Consider the following 25,774-nt stretch of genomic DNA (forward strand, 5'->3'; position numbering starts at 1 on the left):
TGTGGGACCCGGGCTGGCCAGCGAGGCAGAGGAGAATGGGACGCGGGAAGCAGGTATGGTTCGGGCCCGCAAGCTGCAGAGCTGGGCTGCCTTCATCCTTCGCGGGCCTCCTGAGAGAGTCCAGGGCGTAGGAGTTTTAGGAGTTCGGAAAGCGGATGCAGACTCCTGCCCGGCTGTTTGGTTTGAGCCCTGGTTACGGCCTTAGTCATGTTTCCCGGCAAGAGCGACTTTAGTTTGTACCTTATCATTATCATCATCATTACTATTATTTTTGAGGGTCTACCGTGTGTAAGCATTGGTCGTTCTGCACAGGGAGCTGTGCAGAGCGCCATGAGGTAGAGGCTGGGGGAATGAGGACTTGGAGATGCTTGAGGTATGGTCTTTACCTACGTGAAATGTTGGAGGTAAGTCGGCTTTATAAATTGCGCTGGTTTAGTAGGGAGGGTCGCTCCCTGACTGAATAAAACTCATTTATTGAACCGCATTCTGTGTACCAGGCACCATTGTGAGTGCGGAGGCTACAAAGGCCAGCAAAACACAGTTCTGGTTCTTTAGTAACTCAGTGTGATTGAGGTAGAGGGAGAGAAAACAGGAACTGGTGAGTAGTTGGCGTGTGACGCGTGCTGTGGTGGAAGAAAGTGCTGTGGGAGTCAGAGGAGGGGATGCTTGAAAGAGTTAGGGAATCTTAACAGAGAAGGTGACATTTGAGTAAAGTTTTGAAAGTGTAATTAGGCTTTCTACTTATTGAAAGGGGTGGGGAAGGCACTCCAGGTGAGCTAAGTGTACTGAGGCAGAGAACTAGAAAATTGTACCTACTGTGTATGGCTGGAGCACGTGTGTGTGGGGGGTTTGCCCAAGGGCCAAGATGAAGCTGATACGTAGGGGGAAGACTTTTAAAGATCTTGAATTCCATTTTAGGCTGTCTGTCTGGATCTTCAAATACAAAGTGAAATAGGTACCACAAAACAGGCATAATGTGCTTCCATAAATCAGAGGGAGGATATTTCCTGTTGGCTTGATGGAGAAAATCTTCATGCAGAAAAGGTGGCATTTTGGAGTGTCACAAAACTGGAGAGGTAGAATTTGGAAGTACAAGAGTTTCTACAGAAGGAAAGAAAGGCTTTCTGGATGGAGGGCACAAGGTCAAATAGAGCAGATTTGAGAACTAAAGAATAGTCTGGCTTGGTTAGACTGTAAGGTACATTTTAGGGTTGTGGCATTTGTGAAGGATAAATTTAGGTTAGTTTTGAAATATCTTGATTGCTAAGCAAACTAGTTTGGACTTTATTTCCTGGACCATGGAGAGCAATCGAACGCTTGTGAGTAATGACATAATCACACTTCCATATATCGATGTTAGTATGTGAGTAATATTCAGAGTATATTCAGGATGGGAGGGAAACTGGAGGCAGGAGACCCAGTGAGACAGCAGTATTGTCTGGTGGAAGGAACATGGGCTTTAAAGTCAAGCACTCATTGGTTAAGAGCTTGGCTCTGCTCACAAATTTCATGATTTTAGGCAGAGTTATCTAAATAATTAAGCTCTCTCAGCCTGTTTACTTACTTCTAATGTGTACCTATTTCACTTGTAGCAGATGACAAGCTAAAGGGTCAAGCATAGCCCTTGTATAACAGGCCACTCCATAAGTTAGTTTCCCTGTCTGAATGGTGAACACAGACCAACATCTGTCAGATTTTAATTATGGAGTATCAGTCTATTGACCTTTATAAATGGCTGAAAGAAGTATATGGTGGCTCCAGAACTGTTATTTAGATACTGGCAATGTCATATTGAAAGTCCGAAGAGGGTGACTTTGTGATCCTGGTACTTTTCCATGTCAGCGATGATATACCACTAGAAAGTGTCATTTGGAGTAAATGAAACGCAGTCAGCTTTCTGATTCAGAAATTGGTTCTTCAGGTTGTGAATTACCCAGGCTTTGCCTTGCTTTCTTTATCTTGCTCATGGCCTCCCTCATTAGTAAATCTAAAGGTAGGAGCCTGAAAAAAAATGAAATTCAACCTTTTATTTAGCTGTTACTGGAAAAATATGAATCTGGTAATCAGATCTCAGTTTTCAGCCTGGAGGTGGTGGCTCATAGGCCTATAATCCTAGCACTCTGGGAGGCTGAGGCAGGAGGATTGTTTGAGCTCAGGAGTTCCAGACTAGCCTGAGCAAGAGTAATAACCCGTCTCTACTAAAAAAATAGAAAAAAAATTAGCTGGGCACGGTGGTGCATGACTGTAGTCCCAGCTACTGGGGAGGCTGAGGCAGGATTGCTTGAACCCAGGAGTTTCAGGTTGCTGTGAGCTAGGCTGATGCCACAGAACTCTAGCCTGGGCAACAAAGTGAGACTCTGTCTCAAAAAAAAAAACCCAAAAAACAGATCTCAGTTCTCTTTCTAGCTCTGCTGTTAACTTGCTGTGGACCTTTGGCAAATCATAGCCTCTCTAGGTTCTTGGACTCTTAAGAAGAATAAAATTTTAAGAAAATCTTAAGAAGAATAAAAATTTTATGACTGTACTTTTTATCTTTTTTGGCAGCAGAATTGTAAATTGTGTACTAAATGAACTGGAGTTTATAAAGAAATTTAGTAGAAAACCTTCCCCAAAGCTTTTGCTTTAGAACTAGGCTGTAAGTCTCTTCATGAAAATGCCTGAGATTTTATCATGCATGGTGTTTGGGTTCATTAGGAAAAAAAATATTTTTGAATACAGATGCTTCCCCAGTCTCCTCTGTACTTCAAAAACAAACCAAAGTCCACACCCTCCCCCGCACCTCCCCAAATAAAACTTGTTCAAGTTTTCATTTTTGTATAGCACAGTTGCTTAAAGGAAAGCATAATGGAAAATGAAATATTAATTGAAAACCCATGGTTGAAACTTATCTAAAAAGAAGCCTTTATTTTTTTCATAGGTAAGCCTAAGTTTTCTTGGATGTGAAAACAGGGCACTGGACTGCAATGATGCGATGATGAGTGAAGTAGAGTCTGACCTGGTATTGCCATTGCTTCAGTGTTGGCTTTGACCAGGGTATGATCCCTTAATCTTCTCTCTGAGCTGATTCTGGTTGTGGTTTTTCCACACAGGTCTGTTGTACCCTATTTGGATACTGGTTTTATTATGTATAAGTTTCTTTTATATTCATTTGAATTACTGATACTTTCATGTTTTCCTTAGGTTGAGGTGAAAAATCTGGCTTTGAAATCTTCGTGGAGGACCACATCATTTCAATCCCGAATCTGGTTCAGTTCTCTTATTGACTTATTACTGTATTAAAAATGCTTTGCTTAATTAACTATCGTATTTGTTTTGGTAAAACCTTTGAGGTTTAACAAAAATTATTAAAATATCCATTATACTTATGGTATATGAAAATTTTAATATTTTAAAATCCATAGGATATTGTATTTCAAAATTTAGCTTTCACATCTTTGCGCTATCAGAGAATGTGCTTTGGATTGCTAAAATGAGTTAAAGTATTGGAAAACACCTATCTCTACAGAGGCACTTACAAATTACTGTCATCTTTCCTTCCGGTAATGATGTTTTTTTTTTCTTAAGCCCATGTTTTTACTAGCCTGCCATTTTAAACACCCCAAGTAATCTTTAAGTTTCCATATAATTATGACAACATGGAACAGTTCTTTGCCAGAAACATTTATTCTTAAAATTTACTTGTTTCATAGAAACTTTAGTAATAACCAGAATAATTCATGACAGCTTAGCATACTCTTAAGAAGCAGAACGAGCTTATTAAAAGATCCTTTCTTTACCCAGTTAGTTTTACTTAATCTCTTCATTGCATGTTAGCTTTGCTTTCACACTGAAATTTTTAGACTACTCTATATATAAACATTTGAGCCCTATTCTCTTTTAACAAATTTCCCAAGAAAGATATGTATGGCTCATAAGGAAATCTTTAAAAGTTAATAAATTTGTCTCCTGGAATCAGGATCCTCTTCCCTGACAGTGGGCTGACCCTGTCTCTCTCTAGTTGGATCCTGGGGCCAATTCCCAGAATGACCTGGGTTGTATCTCAGTCTCTTCAGCACTTCCATCCTCAAGCCCACAGTTCATCCCTGCTCTGCAGATGTGATCCAAATATAGTCTCAGGAATAAACCATCTGTGGAGAAGTGGGGAAAAAGTTGATAGTCTACAGCAGATGTCACTTAACAAATGGGTCACAGTATATGGAAGGAGCTGGATTTTTAACAAATGGGTCACAGTATGTGGAAGGAGCTGTATTTTTTTTCCTAAAGTGTTTCTAAGCATTTCTATAAACAGCAGGTCCATTGTTTCATATGGTTTGCAAACTGATAAAAATCTCCACCTCACAGGCAGATAAATGCTTTCTTTTCTAAAGAGAAGGTCTGCTCCCCCATCACCATCTACTTTATTTTTGTATGAGGTCTAACCTGGGTTTTTCCTGAGAGCTATTCTATACCTCTTACTCTTTAAGTAAAGGGATAGGCAAAACTTCCATACTAATTATCTGTACTTCGTCTACACTGGCCCTCACATCTTCTGCCAATACTGATTCTCCTACTTCAACTAGCTTGGTGAATTATATGTAAGTAGGGTTCTAGAGAGCAGACTAAAAGGTTAAGATCAAATGGGTATATCCTTTTAAAGAAATCCATATAGTTGTTTAAAGTTCATACAGTTATGAATTGAGGCTGAGAAGTATCAATGATATGTATGCTGAAAACCAGCCCTATGGCCTTATAGTGCAATACTTTTGTTGTGAGATAAGATGCTAGTCCCTTTCAGTTCTCAGGAGAGTACAGTTTAATCAGATGTTGTACTTCTGTTGAATAACCTGTGATGGGACAAGCTTGGTGACTCCTCACATAATTAAATACACAGCGGTAACAAAACACATAACCAGAGGTGGCAAGAACAGTATCATTCACCCGGGGTTTACGACACAGCGGGCACACGGTCTTCATTTTGGGTAACAGGGGAGAAACGGAGTTGTAGTCTAGGTGCACAGGTGGTGGTGGAGTAGGCAGGGCAGTCAGTGATTTGATGGTTTCCTGATTTTCAGATGAGTACCACCAGTCAAGGAACTGCAGGAAGAATACACCCACAGAAAGGCCAGTAGAAAGAGATAAGGCAACGCCTCCCACAGCTTTCTTCAGAGCTGACTTTATCCTCTCGTTAACACTGTTGGGAGAAGAGAACAAGTAGGCAAAGAGAAACTGTTTTCAGTATAATCCTAGAATGACTAATATAAATGCAGTTTACACTTTTCATCAGAATCACTGATTTGGGAGATTAAAAAGTTGCTAGATTGGCACTGTCTCCTTAGGGATCTATTCTAAATGATTCCCTCTTAATGACTTACAATATTTTAGGAGTATAGGAGTTAAGCTTTGTTTTAACAAACAGGGTTTTGAGAAAGAAACTGGTAGAAAATTTGATCATATAGACTTTTTTAAAAATGAAAGATAGCGCACCTAGAAAAATAAACCCAACTCACTTAACAAAAAGTAACTTAGGAGTATTGAGGAATATATAGTTAAACTTGTAGGAGAACACAAACACAAACTAGAAGCACTAACAGCATCATGATTAAGAGCACAGCCTTTAGAATTATACTGATCTGGCTTGAATGTCAGCTCTGACACCTTTTAGCTGTGTGGCCTTGGCAAGGTACTTAGCTGTTAGGGCTCAGTTTCCTCAACTGTTAAATGGAGCTAATACATTTGCCTTATTGGGTTGTGATGAGGAGTGAAATAATGTACATAAAGCAAACACATACCACAGGACCTGGGACATAGCAAGTGTGCACTAAACGTACCTAGTATGATGAGGAAGCTTTCCAGGATGACAGTCCTTGTTTTATGGGCACAAGGAATAACTTTGCTATTGCTTTATGAAATACCACAAAGTAGACTTGAGGGAGACGAGTTTCATAAAATTGGGATAAGATTTTAGGATTTACTAATGAAAGATTTTTTTTGAAACGCTAAGGTCTTACCTCCTGGCTGGATGCTGTATTATGCTGGCTTCAGCTGGTTTGTGCTCCAGAGCTTGTATATCCTGAACTGTCAGTCGACCTAGCCGAACTCCAGCCAGCCTCAGCAGTGGTGAGTGATGCTGAGCTTTTCCTAGGATGTACTGAAGCTGTTGTATAAGAAACCAGCCTTCCCAGGCCATGTTAACAAATGGGTAGGCTGCCAGGAAGGCTCTGTAAAATCGTTTCCAGTGGGAAGAAGGGGGATGAATAGAATATTCATCTTCTTCTCTCAGGCTAGAAACCAGCTTCTCCAGCTTCACTTTCAGATAGGGAAGAAGAACCAGGAACACAATTGATTTCCAAAGCTGCTTCTTTGGGAGACCAGCACTTGCCAATCTCTGAAACTTGTGAGTGTCCCCCATTACAATTCGCTTTAAGCCATAAAAGTTTTCAGAAAATGAGGCACTGGTTTTAGACAGATAATGCTGCTGAAGCAGAAGATCTAACAGAGTAAAGATTTCATCAAACCACCTCCAAAAGAAGCCATAGTGGGTAGGATTTGATTCTGCAAGAACCTAAAGCAAAATAAATCAATAAATGAAATTCATTCCATTACATAACGACTATACCTTATATTTCCATTCCCTTTTTTCCTCTAAATTGTACACACTTTCAGCTTAAATAAGTCACTTCTTTTGGAGTCTCCCCTAACCTCCCTGAAGCAGTGGGTATTCGGTGCAGGGCTCTACACAGAACAGAGACTCAGTAATAGTTGAGACGTGGGATATGAATTGTATGCAAATTTGTTATTTCAAACATTAAGCTACCAAATAAACACAAATTATTGGTTTGGTTTTTATCCAGTCTTCCCTAAAACCTTTCAGAGAATAATACCTTACCTTGACCACATGCTGAAGAGCAGGTCTCACTGCTGTCATTAAACTGTCCTGTGCTACCACCTCAAAGATGGATGGCTGGTCATCGGCCACAGAAGCAGTTGTGATGTGAGCCCCGTGCTCAGCCATAGTTTCCTGTGTGTACTGGCTTTCACTTTTCCCACAAACTCTCTAGTAAGCATGAACTTTTTTTTGTATCAAATTGGTGCTCAGTCTTAAAGATAATCTTCCATGACACCCGGAACTCCAAACTTGAGATTTTATGGGCGAAACTGAACTGGGGAAAAACCTCGTCTGGAGGCGAGGAGGGGAGGGGTCTCAAACAAGGAGCCTGCGAACGAAGTTAACTCGAACGTGGGTGGAGGTGGTATGTGGGGAGGGGGTGACTTGTCAAATGCCGCACCTCACGGGGCAAAGCGTGACTGTGGGGGACAGGTATGGGCGAAGGAGAGCTGTCCTCTCAAGCTGCAGTCCTGGAGCTGCGAACCAGGGACCCTCAATCATGAGAGGTCAAAAGCCAGCCGGCTCTGAGAAATCAGAGGTGCCCATGCGGGCTCGGGACGCGAGGACCGGCTCCAGCTGTCGGCTGTAGGTACCTCCGCCCGCGCCCGTCCTTGCTCGCTGACCCTGGGCGAGGCGCGAAGGACCCACGACGCCACGTTTGAAGCAAGGTCTCCGCTTTATGACAGAAGCCGCACCCGGAAATAGAAGCCACCGGGACCTCGAGGGCGGCTGGCGGAAGAGAGGCGCTCTATCCCAGAATGCGGCCGGAAACCGGAACAAGAGAACTCTATGACCTCACCTGAACTTCCGCTTCCGTCTCCGCTAAAATTAAAGGGGGTACTTGGCGGTTTAGTTTTGGCGATCGGTTCTCCGGTTTGTTTTACTTTTGGTAGTTGGGTCTGCATCGTACCCTGGGTGGAAAGCCACAGCTCTGATCCTCTCTGTGCGAAGGGCTTTTTGACAGGTGTTGGGGCGTTGTGACGTCGTCTGGCGCCCGAGCGTGAGCTCGGGCCAGCTTCCGAGGCCTGTGTACCTGCGGGCGATCAAACCAAGGGAGGAGGGGGAAAGGGTGGAAAGTACTTTTTTGTACCCTTGCAGTGGTGATGGTGGTTAATATATATTCGGCCGCCTTCCGGAAAGGGGTTGCGATATAGCAGGAGATAGAACCTTAGCTTTATTGCTGCCGATTATACAGAAAGATAATCAGAATGAGAACGTTTCCTCTTTGTTCCTCAGAACTAGGGACGGTTACTTTTCATCCAAGGTGGTACCTTAACTTTTCCAGGTTTTGGTTACATTCAAGCATGATTCCAGGCACATGCTATACTAAATGATAATGGTCCTCGCCCTCGTACACGGTAGGATTTGTCACATTAGTGATATGAATATAGTGCTAAAGCGGAGGGATCCTGATGAATTCTAACTAGCATGAACTGGGGAGGCTTGACAGATAAGTGCCTTTCATTCAGTTTTTAATACCAAAACTAATGTAATTGATCTTACAGCTTGTAAAGTGCTTTTACATCGTATACAGCTTTGCCTCGTTTGAGTTGCTGATACAAGTTTATTGAATTTGGATGAGAGTTCAACGTCCCCTCCCTACCCCCCCCCAAATAGCTAGAAATAGAAGGTATCATTCACCACCCTAGTGTACCTTGTGCTGTAAAGATAATTGGTTTGCATAATGAGAGTCCTCAGAAACAAGCTTTGGGTTAGTTTTGTTTCCATAAAAGAGAAATCTTGTAAGTTCTAAAAAGTGTTTTTTACTCTAGAAAAATACCTATCAGAGAATGTCATATTGATACAAGATTTTTACCTTACAGAGTTATAAAGACTGGAAAGAATGTATACATATAAATCACTTGGTGCATGTTAGGTGCTCATTCAGTGGTAGCTGTTATGTACAAGCTTTTCTTAAATGGATAGCAAAAACACAAAGTTGAGAAATAGCAACTAAAACAAGCGGGAAATCAGTTAAATATTGTTGTCAGTTAGGGTTCTTTGGTTACAAGCAATAGAAACAAACAGGCTAACTTAAATTAAAAAGTAATTTATCAGAAGTATATGGAGTAGCTCACAAAATAAGTAAAGCCAGCCCTGAAAGAACAGGAACTACATATTCCTATTGGGCCTCTCTAGCAAGAATTAGGGAGGGGGATCATTCAGACAAGATTGTTGCAATGAATGAACTTCAACCAATATGTATTTATCACAGCTCATGATTCAAATTCCAACTGACCTATCTTGGTTCAAGTTCCCTCTCCATTCTCTATTTGACTTTTAGACAGAGGAGGGCAGGGCATCTTGATTAATAGGAGGAGACTCCAAAAATAAACTGAAGTTATTACATAAGAAAGAGGAAAGGCAGTCAAAAATAACAAGTGTCAACTATTACAGTAAACAAATAATAAAAACCACATCACAAATCCCCCCTCAAGTTTAGATTAATAGAGTGTAGTAATAAAGAGATGATCCATAAAAAGTACATTTCTGTTAAAAGGTATTAAGAGCCATTAGATTAATATGATATGACTTTAGACAAAGAAATAACTAACAGCTGGGAAAAATAAGGTAGTTCAAACTCGCTTAAACAGAAAGCAAATATATTGGCCTGTGGAACCAAACAATTGCAAGAACTGTGTTTCTAACCTCATATTTTATTCTATTTTATTTTTTTAACCTCATATTTTATTTCAGCTTCTCTCGGCCAGTTGCCTTATAATACAGTGATGTAACCTGGTACCTCCTGTACTCCATGTCATAACACATGTCCACTAAAAAAGTTTTGTGGATTAGGTGGACCTCAAAAGATGAATACATTCAGAGCAAGTTGCAGTGGTGAAGGGCTTTCCAGGCAGGAATAGCTCAGAATATGAGGAGGAATTGTAAAGTTTGCTTTAACCTTAGAGCAACAGAAAGGAAAAGTGGAGAGTATGTTGAAAGTCAATTTTGGTGGACTGTGGAGGATCTTAAATGCTAATTTTAGAACTTGCCTGTGGACATTCATTTATTCAATAAATATTGAGTACCTTCTGTGTGCTAGGCATTATGCTAGATACTGGTGTAAAGTAGTAGTAGAAACACGTGGTACCTGCCCTCATGCAATTTACAATCTAGTTGTGGAGAAAGATAGTAAAGCTAAGAAATATATAATTTACAAGTTGAATAAGAGGACTGGAATGGGGGTGGCATTGATGGCTGGGAGGGCAGAATCTTTTAGACTTAATTATCAGGGAAAATGCCTTTCTGAGGATATAACAAACTGAGACCTAAATTATGAGGAGCCAGCCATATGAGGAGTTGAGGAAAAGAATATTAGACAGGAGCAGCAGTATTTGTGAAGGCCCTAAGGTGGGAAAGAGCTTGGTGTATTTGGGGGCTATTATAGCAAGCAAAGGGTGAAATGATGAATGACAAAAAGGTATAAAGTCCTGTTAGACAGGTTGACAGGGGCCACACTATGCAAGGGACTTAGGCCATGAGAAGGAGCCTGGATTTTAGTCCAAGTGCAATGGGAAGCGAAGAATTTATACAGCAGAGACATGATCAGGTTTATATCTATCTATCTACATATACCTATAATATTTAGTGACAGGGCCTCCCTCTGTTGCCCAGGCTGGAGTGCAGTGGCACGATCATAGCTCACTGCAGCCTCCAACTCCTGGGCTCAAGTGACTCTCCCACCTGAGCCTCCCAAGTAGCTGGGATTACAGGTGTAAGCTACCATGCTGGGCTATAGTTTTGAAAGATAACCTCTTATGATTTTGTGGGCATACAGTATTTATATATTAAGCTTTACATTCATGATGTATGCACTTTTTTTGAATGTATGTTATACTTCAAAAAAAAAGTTAAAAACCTGGCTTGCTGTATGGAGAATAGTCAAGAGAAGAATTAGAAGCTTCTAGTAGTCCAGGCAAGAGGTGATGGTGGTTTGGACTCATGAGGTAGAATAGAGGGAGTTGGATGGATTTAAGATATATTTCGAAGGTAGAATTGATAACTTGGAGATTAACTGGATGTGGCATTTGAGAGAGAGAGAGAAATCAGGAATAACCCCTACGTTTCTGCCTTGAGTGGTTCACTGCAATTTATTGAAATAATCACTATTATAGCAAATATTTACATAGTCCATACTATGTGCCAGGCATAATTCTAAGTGCTTTACATATAATAATTCATGTCACTGTTCAATATTATAACAGTTTTATGATTGGATACTGCTACTTTCCATATTTTATAGATGAGAAAACCAATGAAAGAAAATAGAGATGGGGAAAATGAGGAAAGAAGAGGTTTTTGAACATGGTAGGCAATGAGAAGCCATTGAAAGGTTTTGAACAGGGAAGAGTTATGCATCAAATTTCTTAAAGATTTTCTGGTAACATCTTTATGAAATCCACCTCTCTCTGCTGGGAGTTGTACCTGGCACCAGATTTTTCTAATGTTCTCTATCTCCTTATGATTTAATTTTGGTGGGCCATAATTATATATTAATAATTGCCCATCAGTATGGTTATCAATTTGGTGGTGAAATTTGGGGAATAGGTCAAGGCTACAGATAGAGATTTTGGAGTGGCATGTATGGAAGATAATTAAACTTCTGCTATTGCTAAATGGTTAGTGTAGAAAAAATGTGAGTATAGGACCAAATTTAAAAACAAATCTTTGCCAGTCTTTTACTCAAATACCATCCTCTGTCTCTTCTCTCTTCAGTCACACTTTCTCATGAGTTATCTGTAACTCCTATTTTTATTTCCTCACTTCCAATGCATCCTCAAACATCGCGAGATGGCTTTTGCCTTCACATCTCTACTTATGCTCTCAGCAATGACATCAAACATCTCCATGTTGCTAAATCCTGTGGACACTTGTCAGCCTTTCCTTCTCCCCTCTATAGCAACTGATATTGTTGACCACTTATTCATACATTTATTTATTTAACATATATTAATGGGTGGGGGGGCTAGGACTCAAGTATACAAGAGTGAACAGACTGGTATAGTCCCTACTTTCATGGAACTCTGAAAACATCCTAGAATATCATAGTATCCTGCTTTTCCTTCCACCTCTCTGACTATTCCTTCTCAGTCCTTTTTGCATTCTTGGTTTCCTCTATTTCTGCCCCAAGCTCTCTCATTCTCCACATTTTTCATGAGTAATGTCCTCTCCCACAGATTAAATTATCATGTGCACACTGCTAGTTCACAAATCTAATTCAATTCCAGATCATTCTTTATGTTCAGACACAAACAGACAAATACCTCTTGGACAGACATCTATACTTAAATCCATCATGTATAAAAATAAACTCATCACCTCTCAACTTTCCCCAAACTTGCACCATTTCTTATATTTTCCTATTTTCAATGACTGGTACCATGATTCCTCTCTTGCCCAAGCCTAAAACATGGGCATTATCAGTTCTAGTGTTAGACTTCCTGGGTTCAAATCTTAATTACACCATTAACTTTCCTGTATCTCTGTAAAATAGAGAAAGTAATAGTACCTACCTGGTTATCAGGTCGTGAGGATTTAAAAATATAATAATGGCAAAGTACTTAGCAGAATAACTTACATAGAATAAATGCTCAGTAAATATTAACTAGATTGGTTAAGCCACCATTATCCTGTGGCTGGAGCATTTCAGCGACTTCCTAAGTGGTCTCCCATTAGACTATGAGACCTTGGTAATAGGGACCAGGTTTTATTTAGAGTTGGGTCTCTAGTACAATTCATGGCACACAGTAGCCCTCAATAAATATCTGTGAATTAATAGTGGAGGTAAAGGAGCCAGAAAGAAGATGGGTAGAAGTACCTCGGTGGTACACAGTCCCAAAAATTCGAAAAAAGGGAGATCAGGAAATACTTTGACACAAAACTGGAGGAGGATGTGATCTGAAAAGCTTTTGGATTGATAGTATATTTTTAAAATAGCATTTATTTATTTTTTTCTTAAAATACATATGTTTCTTAGAGAAAGAGTTGGGAAATACAAAAAATGTAAAGAGCATGATAGCATTTGTAATCTACCACCCAGATAGAACCACTCTAATAGGTATAGATACTTCTCTGGGTTTAGAGTTTTGTATCTTGTTGGGGTTTCCCCCTTAACATCATCTTAAAGCATTTTTCTATATCATCATATATTTTTCAAAAATATGGTTTGAAAAGCATTTTCCAATCATAGAAATAAATATATGTTCACTGTACAACATTTGGAAAGTACAGAAAAATATTGGGAAGAAAATTAAAACTCTCACCATCTAGCAATAACCATTTTAACATTTTGCTAAATATTCTTGCCTTTTTTCTATACATATGTAGTCATACTGTATACTATATTGTTTTGAATCCTTTTTTACTTAACATTTATCATAAATTTTCTTGTTTCATAAAATATTCTACATTATGCAGCTACCTGATTTACCATAAAGGTTTACATTCTCTCCAGTTTTACACCTAGGTTTCCAGTTTCTCCTATTTTAATAATAGAAGAAATAATACATGAATATGACATATGAAATTTTTACATACTTCCGATTACTTAAGCATGAAGCTTTAAAATACGTATACACTTTTCGACTCCCAGAGTTGATGGGCAAATATGTGAGAAAATAAAAATTCATCCCTTTGCTTTCCTTCCTTCCTCACACCCTCAAATAAAACTTAGGGACAGCTAGTTTCATTGACAGCGTTTCATTTGCCCTCATCAACCTTGTTCTCCAGTTCCAGATCCTGGAATCTAGGTCTTAATTTTTTTCTGAAAGACACTTTTTTCTAAGCACACCTGTTCATCCTAGGCGCTTTACCTACTTTATGCCGTTTAAGCTTCACGTGCCAGAGAGAGAGATGCATTGTCTTCATTTCACAGATAAGAAGACTAAGTTTGAGGAGACGTTAAGCAACTTCCCAGTCACATTCAGGGCACACTTTCGAACTCAGATCTGATGTCATCTCAACCTCTTTTCCTTGCACCACTCTCCTCTAGCCCCACTGCCTGCGTATGTTCCTGGATTGGATCATCATTGTCCGCTTCTTAACCTGCCAGGGAAATTAGCTGAGGTGTTTTTTTTTTTTTTTTTTAAGGAACAGAACATTTCACCCTATGTTTAAGTTTTCCAGAGAATTCTTGTGCGAGGAAACAAATCCAGACAATGTCAGCTTGTTTAACATATCCCTTGGGATAGCCACTGAACATCCGCTGAGGCCCAGGTCTTCAGGCCTTGCCCGGGCCAAGAGAAATTTTTCCGTCTCCAAGGCGACAAAGATCACCTCCTTTCTGCTTCTCCCGCGCGCCCCGATGACGTCGCATGGCGAGGTTTTCTGACGTCAGAGTTTCCTGCCCACCATCTTTGTCCCTGGCAAAGTGGGTTTTGCGCAGTGGCTTAGACCTAGAGAAAGAATCGTGACGGGCAGGAAACCATTACAACACCACCCGGGCTGTGCTCTCCGGCTGCTGCCGCCACCCCGCCCTTGCCTCCGGTGAGTTCAAGGTGGCTGACTTTGGGGTGTGTCCCTAATTGATGGCGGAGGAGGAGAGGGAAGGGGAACCCCACGCTGGGTCCGAGACCGGCAGAGGAAAGGAAATCCTAAGAGCGTGACCGTTGAGGATGGAGGGAGCCGTCGGGTGTGACCGTTGTGAAGAAAAGGGTTGGAGAAAGGGTCCCCAAGGGGTGGCTGTGGTGGGGTGAGGGAATTCTCGGGTGTGGCAGCAGGTAGTTGGGGGCATGGCAGGGGTTGGGGGGGAAGATGTGTTTCGAAGTTGGGGGTTTAGGAGAGCCAGAGGCCAGGGGTGTGGCCGAGAGAGGCTAGAGGCCGTGGGGAGAACCTTCTTTCCCTCTCGGCGTTGTTCTTTGAGAGATTGGGACGTGTCCAGCAAGCGAAAGGGAAGAGGGATTCCCCCAAAGGTTTGCTTATTGATGGGCAAACCTCGCCTGTCTGCCGTAACGCGAGGTTAAGAGACAGCTGTTCCCCACCTCGTAATGGAGGAACATATCCCTAGAGTCTTGACCACCTGGGGGAAGAAGAGGAATTCCTCACACTAGGAAGGGAAGAGAAAACTCCAGAATTGACCCGAGAGGGTCAATGTGAGAGAGGGGTAAGCAAATGGGGGTAAATCTTAGCCTGGAATTTTTTTCTGGGCTTAGCAGGAACGGTCTGGTTTGGTAAAGGCTGTCGATAAGCTAGAAGTAAAGAAACTGGAACTTCCTGTTGTTTCCGTGTTCTTTGAATGCAAAGAATTTATTCAAGCTGCTTGTTTTCAGAGCAGTGTTCTATTTGGGGCCAGGCTTTTACTGCACTCACTTGGCAGCTTCATTATGAAGCATTGTGAATGAAGCATGAATGCTTCGTTACACTTTTGACTTTTGAAAAGAAAAATGTTTTTAAACTGCCAAACACTGTTATCATAACCATTGTGGTTTTAAAGAAAAGAAAACAAAATGCAGTAAGCTTAGAAAGGCGGAACGACTAAGAAGGAAGGTGGTCTCAATGAGGAACAATTTAAATTATTAATTACTTTCCTTGTATACTTCTATTGCTTAGCCTCAGGGTACACTTACAAAGTAATAATAGAAAGCAGCAGATGAAGGAGATGCAGCTATACAAGAAAACGTGTAACACATTCCAATGATGACTAAGCGTGGTGGTAAGGTGAGAACTGTTTGCAGGTATCTTAACAGTTGAAGTTCCCAAGGAAGCAGAAAGAATAGTGTGTTTTCTGCAAACAGCCTCACTAAAAGTAGGACGGTAAAATTAATATAAATCCAAAATTCTGACTGTGTATTAAGAGACTTCACCAGTTCTTTCATCCTTTTTTTTTTTTTTCCTTAAAAGAACCATATTTTAGAATATTAAATGTTAGGCACAGGTTTGAACCAAGCCGAACAAGGAACACATTAGATAGGACACCTCCTCCTTTCTCTTTTCCTTCTTTCCATCCAGGCTTAAGTTTTCCAGAATTTATTGCTATTTCATTTAAAAATTGGATGTAAAATTTGTGAGCTGCTTGCTTTCTGTATAAAATTAACAAATTACTTTGTAGTCTGTCATATTTAACTAGAAATTAAAGGTGATTTTTAGCTTTTAAGTGTCTCATAATTTCTCATGAACTAAATGACACCTGAAGGTGCTGCTGTCTTTGCATTATTATTGAATGTTTCATTAGAAATGAACTTAGCACTCCTCACCTTTCTAATAAAAGTTTGCTGGAATGACCTTTTTGCTTTATAATTTGGTTAACTTTGACTAGTTTTTCACTGTGAGCACTGAACTGTGTGTAAAGCCCAACTTTGGGAAAAAAGAGCTTTGTGACCTCACCAACCCTAATTTAGCTGCCATTTCTCAGAGAGCCATTTGAAATTAAGACCCTATTAAATTTTTTCTGACCTTATTCTACTGAGCTATTAATCTTATTTTGCTGCTCAATTTCTCTTTTGGGAAACTGGAGAGAGGGAGGAACAGGAGAAGAGGGACTTTCACAACCTATATTTGGTAGAAAGTAGGTTATGTTAAATCTGGATGTATAATCCTGTGCAGGGAGGCCCTTTCTGAGATGCGGTGACATCACACACTGGTTTAGGGCAAGTAAGAGTGATTATGTGCTTTGACTGTGGCAGCTTTGTTGCTTAACAGTGTCCCTAGGCCATACCGTAAATCCTTAGAACAGCCAGTGATTTGTCTGGTTTGATCTGATAGAAAGGTAGTGTGAGTTCAGATGCCATCATGGCTTTGCTTCTGGGGCTCTCCCGAAGCAACTTTTTTTTTCTTCCCCTAGGAGGAGACTGATTTTTGAGGCACTTCGGCAAATACTGGATTTTTTTTCTTGAGCTCCATCTTGTCTACTTTTTCTGTGGCTTCTAATGCATACATCAGTTTTTGCCATCCTGTATTTTGGAGAATCTAGCTATGTCCTTATCTGGCATGTGATTAAGTGTATCTCATTTTTGAGGCGAAATTCACATAAAATTAACCACTTTAAAGTTAAAGTGAACAGTTCAGTGGCATTTAGTACATTCACTGTGTTGTATAACCACCACCTCTTCTCATTTGTTTTTGTTTAGACTATTTTCATTTTTCTCAGAGTTTATTTTGACTTAAGGCAGGAACTGACTTGGTGTAATATTTCTCTGCCAATATGGATGGGGATTATTTCATTACTATTGTTTACAACAGTGTCAGTTAAGACAGTGGTATGTTTATCCCTTCTCTTTAGAGCAGGGATTCTTAGTAATAATTTAGGATTTATGTTATGGGCTTCTAAAGATACTTGGCCCTCCTCTCTTCCCTGAAATTTTTTAGGTGGGTACATTATTCTCCAGTTAAGAACACGTAATGCTCACAGTGAACAGGACAGAAGTATATTCTTTGACATTGAAATGTGTTAGGGGAGATAATGAAATATGTGAGCTGCTAATAAAAAGCATGCTTTAAGACTAGGTTAATTAATGTTTAGCAGAATGTAGTAAAAATTTCTGTGAAGAATTTAATATGTTTATATATGCACTAGAGCTTTAGAAAACAGAACAAAACACAACAATTTTTGTGCACTTTTTTGAAGAAACTGCATGAAAATTTCCAAGGAGGTTTTGTTTCTGAATCTTAAACAAGTTTTAAATTTTGATGCTCCTATAGGAGTTAGAATGGCATACTAGCATCCTAGACAGCCCCTAATGGATTTGCGCTGTAACCCTCCTCTCAGGCTCTAGTAATCGTTTCTGTATACTGATTTTTCTGTTTGTACATGTAAATTTATTGATAAGTTCAGATTTATTGCAGATCTTTAACCTGAAGGAGTCTTTTCTTCATTTGCCCACTTCACATTTAGTTTACATTGTGAATGGATTAAATGATTATAACATTTTTTGAATTTTTGCTAGAAAGGCATTATGAAAACATTACATAAGGCAAGCCTCTGTTACAGATTCATTTTTTAATTGTAACAAATATGAAAACAGAAATTTCCATATTCTGTAATGGTATTTATGAATTCTGCCTCCTTTTAACAAGGTAATTCAGTAAAATTCTGGTACAACATAAAGAACTATTATATTAGGATCAAGACTATAAATAGTAATTAGCTGGTTGGAAAGATATCAAATGGGTCTCATTTCCATCAAATTGTAGAAGTAGCACATTTTAGAGATCAGATTTGAACCAGACTTTTCTCATTACTTTATGTTTATCTGGCTTTTTTTTGTGTTTCTTTAATTATATTGATTTGTTTGGGGCTTAAGTCCTTTCTCCCAAATCCACATTTACCATTGTTTGCCAAATGTGTTATCACTCGTGCTATATTGACCTGTTGGTAATGGGCAGGTGCTAGGGTGTCCAGTCCTGAAGTTGGTAATAAGTAATGTTAATGATGGTGGAAGGAATAAGATACTCATTTTTGAGTGTAGAAGGGATATTTTAATATAGTTAAAGAAATCAAGTACATTGGACAAAGTCCTAGAGTTTCTCAAATCAAAAAACATTGTTTTGTTATTTTGTGAGCAATATGACCAGTCCAGCTGTGCAGTTTTTGTTTTGCTAGTGGAGTCGTGTGTCAGCTGGATTAATTCTCCTGGGAACTGGGACAGACGAGCTGAGACTGGATCCACGTTCTTTTAAGTTTTAACACCAGTTCTGATTCTCTATTGTACTCAGTGTGACTGAATACACAAATATCTCAGTCTTTTGCCTTATTTTTAACTGTAAACTGATTATTTATTCTTTGGGAATACTGTTGGGCTAGATGTAAATTGTTAGAAATAAGAAAGCCACAATTTAAAAAAAAAATCATGTGTAGGGCATGTTTTGCCTTTCTAGATGTTTGTTGTAAAAGAATATTGTCCTACTAATTTAGATTTTTTTTTCTGAAAGGGATTCCTTTTTACTGAAAGTTGCATGTAATGTTGTATACATTGGCAAAATTCTTTTCTCTTTTGACCTTACACTGCTTCAGAGTACATGCTTTGGAGTAACTCCAACTTGAGGCAAGGAAGTAACCAGATTTTCCTGAGTGGAAAGTAATGGGGAGATCTTTCAAAACAAATAAACTTATCTTATGTGTTTGAGTGACTAATTGAAGATTTTTTTTTAAAAAGGGTCTAGCTTTAACTCCTGAAGGCTTTGAGGAGATAATTGTGGATAAAATCACAAAGTTATAATAGGTTCAAATTAGTGCCTGATTGCATTTGGCCTTGATTTTATACCTATTAGCTCCTTGAGGCAGGAGTCACATTCTTAATTTTCTCTGCATCCCTTGAATCAGCAATAGTGGTGGTAAGGAAGAAGATACTTATTTTTGAATGCAGAAATTCTTAAATATAAGTGTTCTCAAAATTAACTGGGCTAGATATGGTAGCATGCACCTATAGTACCAGCTGTAAGCCGAGGCAGGAAGATCGCTCGAGCCCAGGAGTTTGAGGCTAAGGCGAGCTATGGTTGTGCCACTGTACCCCGACCTGGGCGACAGAGCAAGACCTTGTCTCTTAAAACAGAATAAAAAAAACCCAAAATTAGATCAACCATGGTGACTGATGGCTATAATCCCAGCGCTTTGGGAGTCCAAAGCAGGACAATCACTTGAGGCCAGGAGTTCAATACCAGCCTGGGCAACATAATGAGACCCTCTCATCGCTACAAAAAATAAAAATAAAAATAAATTAGCCAGACATAGTGGCGCATGCGTATAGTCCCAGCTTGGGAGGCTGAGGCAGGAGGATCACTTGAGCCCAGGAGTTCCAGCCTAGATAACAGAGCAAGACCCTGTCTCTTAAAAAAAAAAAAATTAATTGGATGCCTTGCTGCATTTTCTCTTGCTGTAGGTGCACATTAAAGATCCAGAATCATGACTGACTCCAAGTACTTCACAACCAATAAAAAAGGTAAGTATGGGAACCTGATCAATGAAATTTTTCAAAAGTTGTAGTATAAGATTGTCTCCATTAGAATGTTCTTGACCTCTTCCTTCAGACATTCATGTTGTGGACAATCTCATTGGAAATCTACTTCTGCAGATAAATGTATTTGAGTAAGTTATTAACATATAGGTTTTAAAAGATGGGACTGTGATGTACATCATTTTGACTTGAAGGTTCTGTTTTAGTGAAAGGAAGGGATTCCTTTTGGTTGTTTGAAATCAACACTAATCCATTGACGATTGAGAGATCTGAGGAGGGCAAAAGATCTACCTTGTTCTCTGTCTAGGTGGTTATACAAAACAGGAAACCTGTAGAGTCAGTAATACAATTTTCAGGTCATAGACTGAATTTACTTAAGGAGCCTCATCTTTGTAATCAGTAGTGTAGTGCTTGGTTTTATATACGAAGGCGGGCCTGAGAACTAAGGATTCTTCTTGCTAAAGTCCAACCTCCCATCTTTTGTAAAATTGTTCCTAAATCAAATAGCTCATTCCTAGAGGTGTGGATGGCCCTCCCATCAAAGATCAGCTTCTCAGTCTATTGTGCCTACAGCTGAGCTTGCTTTATTTGTTTCTCAGGATCAGAATTCTGTGCTTTTGTATTTAGCAGTCCTTACATTTCCCAAAGAATTCTGGACGTGACACAAACTACCATTCCTCTTTTCGTCTTGTTCACCAACAATTTGGCTTCTCAGAAGTACCTTTTCTCCTCTTTTCCGGTGGCTGAAATAAGACAACTTCTCTGCCCCAGAATTTGTCTGTCTTGTTTCTCTTGTAATGGTTGCTGGCCTGATTGTTGATCACTCTGCAGAGTGCTTTTTATCTCCATTTATTCATTGCATTCATTTATTCAGTAAATATTTATTAAGTGTCTACTATGCATGAGTCGTGTTTTCTTAACACTCTAATCCTGGTGGGGTTTCTGATTAAATATCCCAATTTCCTCCAAGTCAGAGTAGGTGCAAAGGACGCCTACTATCCAGATCTCGGTTTCTAAGTACCATTTCCCACTAAAAGGAACCAGGACTCTTTGAAGAAATGACTGATTTCAGGACAGGGTCAAGGGAAAGTACAAGATGAACATGAACATCTTGTGCCAGAAAGTAAGAAAGTGCTCAAAAAATGTTGGGGATATGTCAAGGAGAGCATAGCGTGAAGGGGCTTCCACTGGCCAAATTTGTGATAATTTGAACAACAAAAAAGTGACCATAGTGATAGATTATAAGCTATTGAATAATAAATTTGTGTGTACATACATACAATCATAGTAATAATTTAGGCAAGAGTCATCAATGAATGCTAAAGCTAGCACATGAAAGCCTTGATGAGGAACAGAATACATATTCTAAAAATATCTTTTCACAAACTACTAATTACAAAGGAAAAAATATATACAGTATCAAAATCTGGCATTTACCATCTTAACCACATATTCAATGTCAATATCACCAATAGTGGGATAAACTAACATCATTTGCTTCTTGATGTGATCCATCGAGAAGGGCATAGAATTGCTTATGAGTTAGCCTGCCAAAAATGCATAACCTCAGTGTAATCATGAGGGAGCGCCAATGACAAATTGAGGGCATTCTGTAAAATAACCATCCTGTACTTAAAAAAAAAAAGTCATCGTGAAAGACAAGGGAATTGTTGCAGATTAAAGGAGACTAAGGAGACATGACAGTAAATGTGATGCATATTCCTGAACCGCGTTCTGACCAGAGGTGGGAGTGGGCTGGAATCCGGTTGCTGTAAAGGACGTTATTAAGACCTTTGAATCAGGTCTATAGATTAGATAATGACGAATCAATGTTAAATTTCTTGATTTTGATCATTGTATTATGTTTATATAAGAGAATTTCCTCGTTCTTAGAAAACATTGATGTATTTGGGGCTACAGAGGTATGATATCTGCAGCTTACTGTTAAATGGTACAGGAAAAAAATGGGAATATGTAGAGAGAATGCAAATGTGGCAAAATGTTAACAATTGGGGAATCTTGCAAGTTTAAGATTGAAATTATTTCAAAATAAAAATTAAAAAAAAATAAGTAGGAGGGCATACTATAGCGGCCTGGAGTGAGGAAGGAGCACCAGTATTTCCCAAAAGCTCAAGCAGTCTGTCCTGTTCTGTCATTGGAGCTATGTATAGGTAAACAAGTTTTTTACTTTAATACAAAAGATTTCATAGTGAGTTGCTTGGTTATGTCAACTACTAGATGGTGGCTTTCAACCTTGGCTACACATTGGAATTGCCCACAGAACTTTAAAACAATAGTGATGCCTGAGTCTCAACCCCAGATACCCCGATTTCAGTGGTCCTGGATATGGTCTGGGTGTGGGGATTTTAAAACTCCCCAGATTATTTTAGTGTGTAGCCAAGAATGAGAACCATTGCTTGCTACTAGCAGTGCTTGGTAGATTTCATTAGGGGAAGGAGGAGGGAAAAAATATAAGAATTTAATAGAGTTGTAGTGTACATGAGATACTTTGCTTCTCTTAGTGCCTGTCTTTGGCCCCACCCAAATTCTTCCTCCTTATTTTTATTACTTACACTTCACAAAAGCCATTAGCCCCTTGTCATTCATTCCCAGCTTTTTCTGATTTTCTTATTGTTTATAAACATATTTATTTATTATTCTGTTGACATTTTGTGTGCTTTGATGACCAATGTATTACCTATAATGACAAAGGGATATAATTTAAAAACTCACCTAACTCTTCAAAGTTTCTCTTGTGAGGGGTCCAGGTGATCTTTTTTTATCCATTTATTAAAGTTTGAGACTTACAGATTGAATCACTGCGGATAAATGCCACATTTTAAAAACTTTGGATAGACTGTGTTCCTTTTGCTTCCTGCAACGCCCACTAGAACTGCCACTGAAACATATTCTTTAAGTTTATGCTTTTAGAATTGGAATAATTTCAGTTACATCCTGCTTTGGTTCTGCAACAGCTGCTGCTATTCACAATTCAGACTTTCTGAAACCCTGCTGTTTGTCCTTTACTGTTCCCAGAAGTGAATGATGGGAACCCTAAGATCTGTATTTGGCAGCATAGGGCTTGGTGAAGAAGAGAATGACTCTTTAAAGTGCCCAGCTTTTCTGGCTGTGCTGTTTTTGCAGCTATTGATTAAATAGCGATTTTGTAACAATTTTTTGCCTTATTGGCAATGGGTATTTATGAAGCAGCTTTTTAAGTGCTTTACTGCTATGTGTGTTGTCAGTTTCATCCTTGCCATTTAGGGGCTTCAGGCAGATGACACAGCATTCTGTCCCCATTATTTCTATAATACACTGATGAATGAAGTCTGGTTAAAAGGAGCATCAAGAACAGTCTTGAAGGTGGAGGAAAATGAGGCAATATTGTAGATGAGTTTGAGGGTATAGATGAAAGGTTGAGGTGGGAGTAGGTAACCTCTTTTTCATGGACTTAGTGGTGCGGAGTTTTTTTCCTTTGTTTTTAAACAAGATAAGCATTGTCACCTTCTTTTTTATTTTGACTCCAGCATCTCAAAGATAGATGAGCCTGGAGCCTTAAAATAGTGGTTACAGTCCCTTGCATTTCACAGTGCAGGGCCTACGCAGTCATTCGAGATTATACCTTTAGAAATGACTCTGGTTTGTACCATTGTTGAAGCTTCAAGATTATTCTTATTAGATTGATTGAATAGGATGGGGCTGTAAGGCCATTAACTTATTAAAATACTGATTAGAATGGTTATTCTCGGCCCTAGTTGTACATGAGAATCACTTTTGGGAGCTCTCCTTAACATGCCGATTTATTTGGTCCAGAGTGGGGCCCAAGCATTGTTATTTTTAGATACTTCCCAGGTAATATTAGTGTGTGGCCAAGGTTGAGAACCTTTGGATTCAAGAGTCAGCAGACACTGTGCTAAGCCCAGCTTTGTCACTAACTTACTCTGTCAACTTTGAGCCTCATTTCTTTTATCTGTGAAGTCAAGACTGAGTAAATGAGATGATATGTTGAGTCTCTTCTGGATGGAAACACTGATTTCTAATCCTCTCCTTGCTCGCATTTATATGCTTCTCGGGACCTTAAAATTCTGATGGGAGATCATCCTTCAGATACTCTTCTCTTTTCATTGTAGTTAGATATCAGATTCGCTTTTTCCCACTCTTATTGTTCCTAAAGATCTGGATTGCACCTTCCTCTCAGGCCATAACTTAAAAGGTTTTAAAAATTTACTGGTGGTGTCCTTATTAGTGGGTCAGTTAATATTCTAGGGCTTTGAATTTTACATATTGTGTAATTTTTTTAATAATCTTATTTCATTCGTTACTCTGCTGTCCTGTTATTAGTTGTTACATAGTGCGGTATTCTGCTCTGGTTCTCTGATCCTGGGACCTCACCAGTGTGTTCTCATCTTTTGTAGGAGAAATCTTTGAATTAAAAGCTGAACTCAACAATGAAAAGAAAGAAAAGAGGAAGGAGGCTGTGAAGAAAGTGATTGCTGCTATGACTGTAGGGAAGGATGTTAGGTAAGGATAATTACTCCTGCCATTGGTTACTTTCAAGATCCATACCCCATTTTATGGCCTTTACTGCTTTTCCTATAAAACTGTTATGATCATAGAACCTCTAATGGGTTTGTCCCACGGAAATCATCAGAAAGTACAGTTGCTTTTTTATTACCTCTCTGACTTAAGTGGTGGGTTTGTTTTGTTTTGTTTTGTTTTTTAGAAGAGTGAAACGAGTTTGGTTTTATTACATTCAGATCTAGCATAAAACCTCCTGAGAGCTGACACAGTTACAAATCTTTGGGCTAAGGGAGTTTTAGAAGATGATGAAAATATACCAAGAAGCAGAAGCTCATGTATTTTATAATTGTCTCAAGCCAATGCCCTCAACTTTACATTCAGTTGCCGAATTCAAGATGAAAATTAATGTTAACAAAATCCCTTTGGTCTTATTTTTTGTTTTTCTGTAATTGAGTTAGACCATTTGAAAATAAGTAAGGATTGGCATGAATCAAGGCAGTGGTGCCAACCATAACAGTAGTCACTGTATTTTTCACCACCATGTACTTACAAGAATAAAAAGGGCAGCTGCACTTATGAATGTCATGAGTGTCCTTCATGAACCATTAAACATTTATTTTCTTAAAGCTTGAACCTCGAGTACAGGTCTTTTTAATATTCTGTGTGATGAAACAGGAATTACACATAAGGCTCTTCTGCCACATAGCAAAGTGTGATGGTCGACTTGAGAGAAAACTCTTGTGCGGTTGTCTGAATTGCAAACACCATTTTTATGTGAAAGAATCACTGACAGATAAACTATATTTAATCAGACTTCAGTATTCGGGAGACATTTTATCAAAAATGAACAAAGTGAACCTGTCACTTCAAGAGAAGAAATTTGATAGTAGATACATTGCAAGTTTTAAAGTAAAAATTAGAATTTTAGAAAACTTGTATCTCTCCCATCTTATATAAGCTTGACAGCTTCCTAGTATTTATAGATTTTTCTGATAAGATTGGTGGTGAAATTAGTGAATGTGATTATTTGTTATTTTATAATGAGATGTGTCAACATAACTCAGTGAACCAATATTTTCCAAATAACCAGTGCATATGTATATCACAAAATTTATACATGGGTAAAAGATCTATTCAAAATGCATGATACAACAAAGAGATTTTAATGCAGTCAACTACAAAAGTTTACTGATAAGGTTTCAGATTCCACATTACAAGTAACTTTTAAGAAACTACCATTTGTGGACTAAAAAAGAAAGAGAAAACCCACTGTCTGTCTACTTTTAGTGTAGTATCAAGAATATCCAGTTATAAGAAAAAGCTATTAAAATATTCCTCCATTTTCCAAGTTAGATACATGTATAAAACTGGATTTTCTTCTTATGCTTCAGCCAAGACAATGTTCTACGACAGATTGAACACAGGAATATATATAAGAATCCAGCTATCTTTGTTTAAACTAGATACAGAAAACCCACTGTCTGTCTACTTTTAGTGTAGT

General features: G+C 39.0%; 2 protein-coding genes across 2 annotated transcripts in view; one reads left to right on the plus strand and one right to left on the minus strand.

Annotated features, from left to right (window-relative positions):
• Positions 1-4,768: 4,768 nt before the first annotated feature.
• On the minus strand, positions 4,769-7,532 carry PEX12 (peroxisomal biogenesis factor 12). Its single transcript, XM_012648653.1, has 3 exons — positions 6,866-7,532; positions 5,988-6,541; positions 4,769-5,170 (listed from the first exon to the last, which is right to left on the minus strand). The coding sequence occupies exons 1-3, from the start codon at positions 6,989-6,991 to the stop codon at positions 4,771-4,773; spliced, it is 1,080 nt and encodes a 359-aa protein (XP_012504107.1). The 5' UTR covers positions 6,992-7,532; the 3' UTR covers positions 4,769-4,770.
• A 6,658-nt stretch (positions 7,533-14,190) lies between these two features.
• The window catches only part of AP2B1 (adaptor-related protein complex 2, beta 1 subunit), a 163,949-nt gene continuing 152,365 nt past the window's right edge, over positions 14,191-25,774 (plus strand). The window contains exons 1-3 of the mRNA XM_012648629.1: positions 14,191-14,350; positions 19,678-19,737; positions 24,168-24,273. Coding sequence (XP_012504083.1) covers positions 19,701-19,737; positions 24,168-24,273 — 143 coding nt within the window. The 5' untranslated portion in view covers positions 14,191-14,350; positions 19,678-19,700. The remainder of the gene's footprint in view (positions 14,351-19,677; positions 19,738-24,167; positions 24,274-25,774) is intronic.

This window comes from Propithecus coquereli, unplaced genomic scaffold (genome assembly GCF_000956105.1).
Source record: "Propithecus coquereli isolate 6110/MARCELLA unplaced genomic scaffold, Pcoq_1.0 Scaffold291, whole genome shotgun sequence".
In the NCBI taxonomy this organism is placed as follows: Eukaryota; Metazoa; Chordata; class Mammalia; order Primates; family Indriidae; genus Propithecus; species Propithecus coquereli.

Excerpts from the sequence above, each read along its gene's own strand:
- PEX12 (XM_012648653.1), bottom strand. The coding sequence starts at position 6,991 with ATGGCTGAGCACGGGGCTCACATCACAACTGCTTCTGTGGCCGATGAC. Across the intron at positions 6,542-6,865 it reads CTCTTCAGCATGTGGTCAAG|GTTCTTGCAGAATCAAATCC; the intron begins GTAAGGTATTAT and ends ATTTTGCTTTAG. Across the intron at positions 5,171-5,987 it reads ATACAGCATCCAGCCAGGAG|TGTTAACGAGAGGATAAAGT; the intron begins GTAAGACCTTAG and ends TTCTCCCAACAG.